The 12,265-nt window shown below is 34.4% G+C and overlaps 2 protein-coding genes across 2 annotated transcripts; one reads left to right on the forward strand and one right to left on the reverse strand.

The window, feature by feature from the left end:
• Positions 1–405: 405 nt before the first annotated feature.
• Positions 406–1,146, forward strand: LOC149535502 (MFS-type transporter clz9-like). The gene has a single exon (XM_089806152.1). It carries the CDS (start codon positions 406–408, stop codon positions 1,144–1,146), a length of 741 nt encoding a protein of 246 aa, XP_089662278.1.
• Positions 1,147–6,826: 5,680 nt separating this feature from the next.
• On the reverse strand, positions 6,827–7,936 carry LOC149535503 (uncharacterized). Its single transcript, XM_089806786.1, has 4 exons — positions 7,689–7,936; positions 7,289–7,588; positions 7,145–7,202; positions 6,827–7,051 (listed from the first exon to the last, which is right to left on the reverse strand). Exons 1-4 carry the CDS (start codon positions 7,801–7,803, stop codon positions 7,012–7,014), a joined length of 513 nt encoding a protein of 170 aa, XP_089662912.1. The 5' UTR covers positions 7,804–7,936; the 3' UTR covers positions 6,827–7,011.
• Between the last annotated feature and the right edge of the window lie 4,329 nt (positions 7,937–12,265).

Consider the following 12,265-nt stretch of genomic DNA (forward strand, 5'->3'; position numbering starts at 1 on the left):
AACTTCTAAGAGGAATCGAGTTCAAAGAACAAGGCCTCTACTTATGCACAAAAGAGGGGTTATGCTTCACTGCAATCTAGAAAATGAAAACAATACCAGAGATCAAATTAACATACCATATCAACTTGAAATACCAACTCCAAATCCAATAGATATATTGGATGTGCAAGGTAGAGTTTCTAGTACAGAAATGACTTCTACTACATCTAAGAATGCACCAATAAGAAAATAGTGGTCAAATTTAGACTTGGACAGTGCAATCAAAGATGTTGAAGATAATTTGTATTCCATTCGAGCTGCTGCCAAGAAATGGGGTATTCCTTTACAACCTTGTCAAATTGGTTGCAAGGTATCACAACTAGAACAAAGAGAGGTCCACCCACTATATTATCAAGTGAAGAAGAAATGGAGATAGTGCAATGGTGTCAAGATATGGCAGAGATGGGATATGGTCTTGAAATAACACAATTGAAAGCACATGTTGCTCACATTTGTGAGACCAGGCCAAACCCTTTCAAAAATGGTTTTCCAGGCAAGTCATGGTGGAGAGGGTTCAAAAGAAGACATCCTGAGTTGGCATTAAGAATAGCAGAAGTTATAGATAAAGATAGAGCTACCATGCTTAGACCATCCATAACAACAACGTTTTATGACAACTTGGAAAAAGTTTACAAAGATAAACAATATGGCCCACACCAAATTTGGAACTGTGATGAAATAGGTGTTCAAGCTGGGAGAAATTGTGGAATGAAGGTGATAGCCAAAAAGGGCTCAAGGAGTGTGCCGTATGTACTGTCAAAAAGTAGAGAATGGATCACCATATTATGTTGTGTTAATGCTGCAAGACAAAGCATTCCAGGATTCTACATCTTTAAAGGTCAAAGACAAATAAAAAATTATATTGCAGGTTGTGAACTAGGGGCTTGTATGGCAACCCAACCTCATGCATGGATGACCAAGGAACTATTTCTCAATTGGTTGCATCACTTTTCCAGATCTGTGCCTGGTGGAGTTTCACCTAGCAATAGGCATTTACTTATATTTGATGGTCATGGAAGCCGTGTGGCACTTTCCACAATTCAAGAGGCAAGAGTTCTAAGAATTGATCTCCTTACATTGCCAAGTCACACAAGCCACAATCTTTAGATGTAAGTGTGTTTTCTCCTTTTAAGAACTACTTCAAGAGAGAGAGAGAGAGAGAGAGAGAGAGAGAGAGAGAGAGAGAGAGAGAGAGAGAGAGAGAGAGAGAGAGATCAAAATGGATGGCAAAGAATCATGGATTAGAAATAAATAAGTCTAAATTAGCTACCTTATGCAGCAAAGCATTCAAAAAGGCCCTCACTCTAGAAAATATCAAGGCTGGATTTAAGAGGACTGGTATTTGGCCATTAAACCCAACATCACTTATAAACGACATGAATCCTAGTAGTGCATTTTCGATTGGTGTTGAAGAGCAAGATGAAGCAATTGCTCTTGAAAGTATTCTAAGATTTGCAGGAGTTAGTGAGTCTGATATTCAAGAAAGAGTAGAACGAATTCAAAGAGAAAATGATGCAACTGAAATGCAACTACAACATGATAATGCCACTACTGAATAGGGACAACATGATTCTGCCACTACTAAACAGGGTCAACATGACTCGGTACAGACTGTGCAAGATGCATTAGATTTAAGTATTCCAACTAAAGCAAGTATTCCTAATTACATCATGGAAGGTGCTAGAAACCTTTGTGTGAACTTGGACTTAAATAATGAGGATATAAGATAGTCACTGCCATCCCCTCCTCCATCTCTTCCAAACACATTGGTTCATTACTATGCAACAACAGAGTTTGCTGTAGAAAATGAAGAGAATCAATCAACAGAGAATGATGGCAATGACGGCATAGTGGATGAAAACATTACAAATATAGATAACAACCAGCTAGAAGGTAACCATATGCCATTAGTATCATCTTTCTTGAAGTTACCAAATGCAAGGGTCAATGAAAAATACTCTCATGAGAGTGGTGGCACGATCAGGCTTAGCCGACAATCCCAAATACTCACAAGAGTTGAGTTCATGCAAATTTACATGGAACAAGAAGCTAGAAAGAAAGAAATTGAAGAATTGAAGGCCAAAAAAAAGGAACAAGCAGAGGAGAGAAAAGCTAGTAGAGCTATCTAGAGAGAGTTGAAAGAACAAAAGAAGCTAGAGAATGCAATGAAGAGGCAAAAGAAGGAACAACTTCAAATGATACAGAGGAAAGAGAGAGAGCAAAAAAAGGAACAAGTGAAAAAAATGAGAGAAATTGAAAAAGTCAAAAAGGAGTTTGGTAAGGCAGAGGCATTTAAGAAATCCCTCAAATCATCTTACAGAAAATTCAATTCTCAGGGATATAATGAACATTTACACTCTTGCTTATTCATCTATTGCCAACTATTCAAACAACAATCAAATTTGTGCAAGCCAAGTACATCTTCCTATAACACCTCTCATGGAGCGAGGAAATGGAGGATCTACAGCCATAGCTAATGGAGGGTCAAGTTCTAATATTACATCCATACCCACAGATGTTGTAGGTGTAGATAAAAGCTAATATGAATGTGTCACTAATACTAGCTAAGAGGTATATGTTCCTTGAGATAGTTTTTATTTTATTTGAGGTTTTTGGTAGGTACATCATTCATCAAACCATATTTTTTAAAAGTAAAATTTTCTTGAAATTGATTTATTTTACTCTATTTTTGTAGGTATATGATTCATTAGACCATATTTTTTAAAGTAGAAGTTCTGTATCTTGTGGATGGATGTTATGTACATGAACGATCAAACCATATACAGGTGCTCCTTGAACTAGATATGCCATATGTTATGAAGTATTTTGGCTAACTTCATATATTGAAGTAACTTGAGACTGGATTATGTTGAAACTGGATATACCATGTGCTATGAAGTATTTTGGTTAACTTCATACATTGATGTAAATCGAGACCAGATTATAAACTGTGATGTAATGTTTTTGATTTTTGGATGGAATATAGGCAAATGAGTGATCACGCCATATACAGGCTCCTTGAAACTGGATATACCTATACCATACGCTATGAAGTATTCTAAGTATTCTGGTTAACTTCATGCATAGATGTAAATTGAGGCCATATTATAACTTATGATGTAAAAATTTTGATTTTTGGAAGGAAGTTAGGAAAATGATTGATTGTGCCATATATAGCCTCCTTGAAATTGGGCATATTTACATAAATTCACATTGTATGTATACATGCATATTTACATACTCATCCATATGTTTGGGCATATTTGATTTTTAAAACTTCATATGTGACTATTTCTTGTCAGCCAAAATTTTTATAAATACACTACCTAGTCTAGAGTTGTATTTTAGTATATATAAATTCATGCAAATATCTACAAGTACATGAATATATGTATGCTTCTTCGATATGTTCATGCAATAGTGACCTATATTTAACTAAAATAATTAAACTAATAAAACAATAAAAACTACAAGAATTAAACAAATAAAACAATAAACAAAATACGAACTCAAAATTGGGAAAAAAGGGATCATTGCCTTAGTGAGGTGTAAATTAACCTCACCTGAAATCAATAGTGACTTCATCATCCTCCTTTTATGCAACTCAATTTCATTTCCTGTGCCAAAAAAGAGAGAGCATACAATTATATAGCGATAAACAAATTAATGATCAAACTGGTGACTAGGATGATACCAAATAAGGCAAAGGGAGTCTTTGTTTGAAATGAATTAAATTGGCAAGATACACATCAGCATGTCTAAACTGTACAGTCCAAAATTAATGGATAAGTTGGCAACATTATTACTAAAGCTACAGTGCCATAAGCATCTGAACAAGCATCAACATCTGAACAAGTAGTGAAGCTACAGTGCCATCGGTCCTACAATCCACTTGAGATGCACACCATAATTATATATCCAACAATAAGAATATTAGAAGGTGCGGTTAATTGGAAGAAGACCCGTCAATGTTATATATGAAACCTATAGATGTATTGAAATAAAGTTGTATCAACAGCAAGAAGTGACCTTCGAAGTTTAGAAGATGTATGGAAGACCAATATGATGCAAGTGACATGAAGACGAAAAGACTATATAATATGATTATTTAACTCTGTATACATTGCATCCACCTGCAAGTTCATTAAGTTCAACTTGATTCACATCATTACCAAGCTATATTTTGCACTTTGAAAACTAAAGGAATAAATACAATCAACAATGATATTGGGAAAAAGCAACAAATATTGGTGCGTTCAAAAGAGGAAAAGGCAATGCCATTGATATTCAATGGATTGTACATTGTGATGTAACCACAGACACTCAGCATAGTTTGAATTTACTGTTGTTGAAATCCCAAAATTACAACCTCTAAACCTAATGGACAATTGACAAGATTGCAATGAAATGTTTATATAGTACATTAGAATGTAACCCAAGTTTAAAGTGGCACATGCTAACATGAACACAGCTTAAAGCATAAGAAAATAATTCAAGTTTAACTTATGCAAGAAGGCTAAGTTTTAGGCAACCTCAAGCTGCCTGAAAGTAAATCTATATCCTTAAACAAGATTTCCAAAGGAAACAGTCTAAAAAGAAAATGACAACAAATTTAGCTCTTAATTTGTCACAAACTTGGGTTGCGGTGACTAATTAGTTACGTAGTCATATACTAATTATGCCTTAATTATAACAACCTCTCAACAAATGCTCTGTTTGCTTAAAAATTCATTGCTACAGACATAAGCAATTAAACACAAAACTGATTAAACGCCATGCAAATTAAGCCGATGCTAATACTTGGCTGTGAAATGTATCCATTTTTTCCTTCTCAAAAATGACTGCTAGGGAAGCAGCAATAGAGCTGGCTAATGGTGTATTATAAAACTAACAAGGAATACCATGACCCCAATAGAACATGCAAAACTGCAACATGAAAATTGGAAGTAAAATGAAAATACGTTACCTTTAATAGATCCGTTTTGTAATAAAATCTTGTGTACGCTGGAAAGGACTAGCCAAACCTTCCTAAACCTTTGGCCTCTTATAAGAGTTAAAATTCTGCAAACAACCAACTCAGTATAGGAATCTCACAAAATTAAACCAAAATCTTGCAAATACATCACTCCCCAACGGAGAACGACGAATACAATGGATGAAAGTTAGAAAGAATGTTATGCCAAAACCAAATATGCACAAAAAGATAGGATGGAAGATAATTTTCCGCCAACACAAATGTAACAAACACAAGTGCAAGGTATTTCTGAGCACAAATACTCCAAAAAGAAGGTATGGTATCAAAGATCAAAACCCTAATCATAGAAAAGTAGAAGGTAAAGTCATTAGAGGAAAATGAAATTATGTAACTATTTTGCTCAAGCCATCTTATTTCCTTTCCAAATATGGTGTGAAGACACACCTTTGAAAATACGCAAAGACCAAAAGCTTGTATTGAAAAACCCAGTACAGAATGCATTTGCTAAGAAAGTGGAGCTACGAAACTGGACCCATATTCGGCCAACCCATAGGCCCTACTATTCATGCCCTATATTGAAAAGGGGGTGCCAGGGCCTCCCCATAATTTTGAAAGGTTACAAGGGACCCCCCACAATTTATATAAGGAAAAGCCCTACCCTACAGTAATAACAGCAACAACGCCTCATGAACACCCGCCTCTGAATGCCCACCACAACTCGGAAGGCGCTGCCCCTACTATTTTAAAGGGGACCTGGACAGAGGATAGCTCGGTCGGGGGTGATACTGCTGGAATGTTGGCTCCTACCCCAAAGAAGCTAACCGCCCATCCCATTATTTGAGTTGGCGAGTAGGCCATCTGCCCTCATACTGAGCTAATCGTGGGCTGAAATGTCTGTGCGCATTTGGAGTAAAGTTGTTCGCCATACAACAAACTAGCATAGCTCAAAGAAGCTTGGCATAAAGCTGCTGCAGACACGAAATAAACCCCATGTGTCTAACGTAATAGATGTCACAATGATTTTAGGGCACAATCGCAAATGCTAGGTTGGAAGCTTCGGGATCAATATGCGTATGCTGCGCCCACATTTGATCAACACGTGGACATGTTAGGACATAAAAAATCTCATAATCAGTATTACAGTGTTAATTTTTAAGTGAGATTTTTAAAGGAATAGGTGTTAAAATTAGCAATATAGGTATAACAATGTTCAATTATAGGGACATCGATAATTCTTTTGGGTTAATGGTGCCCAAATTTAAAGTAGGTTATATAAAATTTAGGTTGTAGGATGTAGTAAATTAGACATTGTGATAATAAATTGAAAATAGAAATGAACTAAATAGATTAGATTTTAAATAGGTTTATATATATTATTGTATATTTTAATTGATTTTTAAAATTGTAATGTATTATTATTTGAACATAATTGTGTTCAATGTGATCAACAATTGGTCTATTTTTGTTTCATATAAGAATAAAATATAACTAAAATAAATGTTATTTAAAAATATTAGGACTCTTTAAGTATTTAATATGCTGCTTTCATAACATGTATTTGTATATATTTCCATAAGAAATCATGTCTAAACAATCATTTATTGACAATTTTATTATTAAGCTTTGGTCAAATGTCTAAAAAGTCAATATTTGGACACTTTGAACTAAATAGATTATTTTGACAACTTGCGTGATGAGTGGCAGCTTCAAACCTTAGTTATAATTAGTTAAGTGTCCATTTTACATTTGTTAAAAAAAATGGAAGTCTCACGACATTCCATGTGAGAACATAGATTATTTTGACAACTTGCGTGATGAGTGGCAGCTTCAAACCTTAGTTATAATTAGTTAAGTGTCCATTTTACATTTGTAAAAAAAAATGGAAGTCTCACGACATTCCATGTGAGAACTATGTCTTGACAAAATTAGCCCGCTCCACTACTGGTGCCTCTCCCCTATTTGATTTCATATTTACAGAGTAGACAATTTGATTTTCCTTACTTCGATGACGTCATGTAAGGGGTGACCCTGCTGAGTCTACACACAAAACACAAATTTGTCAAGATCCACCATTGAAATGCTCTGTTTTACCAAATCTACATCACAAATCCAGCAAGAAATTCAACACACCTGTCCTTCCGTTTTTGGAGAAATCGTTGAAGGGACAACCTCTTCGCCATTGGAAGATCTGCATAACAAAATTAATCCCTCGTTAATGTTCTGCCAAAATAATTCCCCTTTCTCAATTATCACAAATTTGGGCGGAAAACTTACCGAAATTTGATCTTTCGACAGCGTGGCTTTGCTTGCCCCCTCCTCTGTGTTCTTCCGAATTTGAAACAATTTCCCTCCGATTAATTGTCACAGCTTCACAGATTTCAATTTGTGCATCCAACAAAGCCGATTGCCTTTTGTCCTGTTCACCGTTGGATTGAAACCCTAGCGGATGCTGCGGGAACAGATCCAGGGTTTTCCTTCCTTTAAACGCCGCAATCTGATCTTCTTTCTGAAGATTTTCTGAGATCAGTTGCTGCAGCATATGCGGTTTTATCTTGCTCAGGCATGTCTGTGCTGCTGCATTTATTTAAACCCCAAACAATATCAGTATCAAACGGACGAATTCTTTATAAACTGGATCAGAAAAATGTGGCGCATTGAAATCAAGATAACTTACATCGAGTGTGCAGAGCTTGTTGGGGGCAATCCATGGCGGAATTTAATTGAGGGATTTCATTCTGATGACTTCCCGTTGCGAAGAAATCGATGGTGACCAACTGAGGTTGAGACATCTCTTACAAAAACAGAGAGCAACTTTGATGAGATTGAATTAGATCGGATGGTATGATCAAATGAGGAGTGGTATTTAAAGGAGAAGAAAAACAAAGGGTGCAGTTTGGCAAAAGAAAAACATGGGGCTAAACAATCGCAGTTTGCAAAGGGAAAAACAAAAGAAAACGTGCGTAGAAGATATTTGTTTAGGTACCTCATCTGTCTTGCTGTTGCAGACTTGCAGCAATGTTTGTCGCCGACTTATCATCAGACAACGTGGGGCCTACCTCTATGGCTAAAATCACGTTTTCTACAAAACGATGAAGTACATTACAAATTAAGTGCAATGGTTAGGCGATGTCTATGCCCGTATCAAACGGCAATTTTTAATTAAATTTAAATTTATAAAACAGTTTTAAAATGATTTTTAATTTAATTTTTGAAAGCAATAAAATGTCATTTTGATGTCGGTATAGACATTGGCCAATGGTTAGGGGGATTAGTTTTTTTTTAAGTAATATTTGAAAAATTAAAATTATAAGATTTATTAGAAAATAGTTTTTCTAAAGTAAAATCACATTGAAAATTACAATCTTCTAATTAATATTGTAGAAAACAAAAATAAATTAACCAATTATTAATTATCAGTATATTAATCAACTATTAGGAGAATACAATGTTTAAAACCAAATGACATTTATCTTAGATCCTAATTCACTAGTGGGTATCTTCTCCTTCCATAATCATTTTCAAATAGATAAAATTTAATCCTTCATGATATTTGATTTCGAATAGGCACTAGTCACATTTTAATCTTGTCTCCAACTCAAGAATCTAATATTTTGAAATTTAGTTTATATTTTGAAAATAATTGGAGGGATATATATAATTTTTAGTTCTCATTTTAACCGAAAATTGCTTTGATAAGGTTGTATAATACTTTATTGCACAAGCTCAATCTATATTTTTGTGTCATTGACTAATCTCCAAACAAAATGTGCATGTTACGTATGTTTCACTAGACACATCATACCATATGCCATCACATGTGACAACATGATAAATGGAAGATGTAATGGGGCAAATCATTGACTGACATTTTCATGTACTTTTGTATGTGTCAGAAATTCGTGTCAAAGATTTTTGAAAAACTCTAACTTGCACAAAGTAATTTGAATAATATTAATTTTTAAATCATGTGAACACATTTGAATAGGACTCAATTGCAGTGATGGTCAAATCTGATGGAGCATCTCATAGCGAGGTCATGGAGGAAGGAGCAACACATAACCATTGTGCAGAAAATGAGATACCCTTCTCATTAGTATTACATTTAAATTTTGCATTTGCCACTTTGTCTTTCTTTTTATTTTGATTTTGAAAGGCAAGATTTTGATTTGTGATAGAGGAACTAACGCTCATGGAAAAAGGTTGTCATAAAACATGCCATCAACATGGGTATGATAATGGAAACCATAGAAGGCAAAACCAAAAATGCCCTTCTCGCCCATTCTATTGTTGTTGACTACTGGAAAAAAACAAACATGTGGGCTTATTGCAAGTATTCTAAGTAATGCTCAAACTAATATTTATCAATGATGAAATTTACGACTGAAAAAATTAATGCAACAATCTATCTCAATAAATAATCTCATGAGGTCACCCATCCCAATACTACTCCAGCTCAAGCACACCTAACTATAGAGTTTTCTCCATGGTTAAACCCACTCTGTTTGCAATCCCATTTGTAAAACCTTCACCAAGTATTGTTCCTTATGAACCCTTCACTAGAAATCCCCGTAAGCTCATCAATTGATAAGTAGGAGATATTTTCCATAGCAAGTCAAATTGCAATATTGCCATCATGATTCAATTATGAATATTCTAAGTCAAACTCATTGACCCATGTTTTATGAGTACTCGTTTACACAAACCCGTCTCTCATGAGAATGAATGCAACACTTAGCACTCATTAGATTTAGGTGATATTTAGACATGTGAAGTATCGAGATTTCCTAGGATGTCACCCATTTCGCTATTAGAAATTTGTTCAGCGCTCCTCCTGAGATTTGTGACAAGGTCTTAACTGCCTCCTGTGTACTATAAGTTGAGTGGTTGTATCAGGCATTGACAGATTAGTCTTTTGGTGCAACGACAACCCCATTCTAACAATTGGTACCAGAGCTTGGTCACCCCACTCTAACAAATAGTATCAGAGCTTGGTCACAGGTTCGAATCCTCAGACCCTCGGGTAACATTAAGAGGGAGATTGTTAGAAATTTCTTTAGCGCTCCCCTCGAGATTCGTGACAAGGGCTTAACCACCTCTTGTATACTATAAGTTGAGTGATTGTATCAGGAATTGATAGATCATTCTTTTGGTGCAACAACAACCTGACTCTAACACCCACTACTATTCTAGCTCGTGCATGCTTACCTATAGAGTTTTCTCCATGGTTAAACCCACAATGCTTGCAACCCCATTTGCGAAACCTTCACCAAGTATTATGCCTTATGAACCCTTCACTAGAAAGCCCCATAAGCTCATCAATTGATAAGTAGGAGATATTTTTCACATCAAGTCAAACTGTGATATTTCTATTAGGATTTATTTGTGTAGTTTTGAAGTAAAAATTATTGACCCATGTTTCATGAGTAGTGGTTCACATGAACCCATGTATCATGAGAATTATTGTAACACTTAGCAATCATTAGATCTAGGTGATGCTCACAAAGATCAAGAATCGAGACTTCTTGAGAGGTCACCCATACTAGTACTAGTCCATCTCAAGTGGACTTAACCACATAGTTTTCTCCATGGTTAAACTCACTCTGCTTGCAATCCCATTTGCAAAACCTTTAGAAAGTATTGTGCCTTATGAACCCTTCACTAGAAAGCCTCTTAAGCTCATCAATTGATAAGTAGGAGATTTTAAAAAAAGTCACAAAATTATCAACTATTGGTATATTAATGATCTTTTATTAGAGTCTTCAATGTTTAAAATTGAGTGAACCTATATTGGACTATGATTCACTAGTGGGTATCTTCCCTATGATAATCATTTTCAATTAGATAAAATTTATTCTTGCATCAAATTTGATTTTGAATAAGCATAAGTCACATTTAAATCTTGTCTCTATAAGCTCTAGAATATTTTTTGCACAAATTAAATCTACTTTTTTATAGTCATGGTTGACCCTATTTTCCACTTGACATTTTAATAATAAACCTTTCTTAAAAACTAAATATCCAAGTGGCCCCCCACGCCCGCCCCACCTATCCACCACATCGGTAATAAATTTGTTTATTAGGGCTTTATTGACATTGACATTATTAAAGCAAATATTTTTGGGCTAATAATTCCAAGGTAACAACTAATGAATTATTACAATGGAGGTTCATTGATATGCTTGTACAGAGAAATATAAAATAGATTTTTCTACAATCATAGTGGCACATATTTAAACTTTTTTAGTAGTAGGTGGTAGAGGAAGATCATCTACACATGTGTTTGTTCAGTTTGTAACATTTATAAAATTTAAGAAAGAATATTTATATTAATTAGAACACTTGAAAAAAAATATTGATTAACTTTTATCATTCACAACAAAACATACTAGAGGTTTTCTACAAGTAGGTGATAGAGGAATCATTTATACATGGGTTGTGTAACATTTATAAATTTGTATGAAAACATTTACATTTAATATAACATGTGAAACTTTTTACATAGATTTATTTCAGTATTCACAACAACATAGTTTTGAGGTTTTGTAGTAGTAGGTAATAGAGAAAAATAATGTAGAGACAAATTAGTTTGGTTGATAAAATTTATAAAATTTGGAGAGAACATTTTGCATTAATAATATATGAAACTTTTCAAAATTAATTTACTTTTCATTATTAATGACACCAATTTGGACTTTTTGAGCACATATATACACGGGTTGGTATGGTTTGTAATATTTATAAAATTTAGAGAGACACCATATACATTGAAACATTTTACAATGATATATTGACATTCACAACAACACTTGGGGTTTACTAGTAGTAGGTGATTAGGAGATATCATTTATACAGTTCTCAAAGTAGTTTGCAACATTTACTATACACACGCACACGCACACACACACACACTCACTACATTTAACATATTGCACTATTTATCTCACTTCTTGGAGTTGAACTTTGTATATTTCGCTCGAGAGATCTTATATATTGTTTTTAGATTTCTAAGACATCAAAGGATTGTAGCTTTTGAAGTTTTGACTCTTGGTCTTCTATTAGGGATTATTTTAATGGTTACACAAACGGGGTTGGTATGAATCTCATGGTTGTGCTTGCACAAGAAAAATAATAGTAAATGATTGGCAATATTTTAAAGAACACCATTTTTAGAATTTAACAAGTTGGAAGTGTAATTGAATTTCCATTCATATGATTCAAAGACATATAAGAAAATGATTGAGAGGATGAAGA

The sequence above is a fragment of the Cupressus sempervirens genome, chromosome 10 (assembly GCF_028749045.1).
Source record: "Cupressus sempervirens isolate cs-2001-9-10 chromosome 10, ASM2874904v1, whole genome shotgun sequence".
Taxonomy (NCBI): domain Eukaryota; kingdom Viridiplantae; phylum Streptophyta; class Pinopsida; order Cupressales; family Cupressaceae; genus Cupressus; species Cupressus sempervirens.

Coding starts and splice junctions, on each gene's coding strand:
- LOC149535502 (XM_089806152.1), top strand. CDS start 406: ATGGAGATAGTGCAATGGTGTCAAGATATGGCAGAGATGGGATATGGT.
- LOC149535503 (XM_089806786.1), bottom strand. CDS start 7,803: ATGTCTCAACCTCAGTTGGTCACCATCGATTTCTTCGCAACGGGAAGT. Junction 7,203..7,288: donor TGTCGAAAGATCAAATTTCG/GTAAGTTTTCCG, acceptor TTTGTTATGCAG/ATCTTCCAATGGCGAAGAGG. Junction 7,052..7,144: donor CTCCAAAAACGGAAGGACAG/GTGTGTTGAATT, acceptor TTTTGTGTGTAG/ACTCAGCAGGGTCACCCCTT.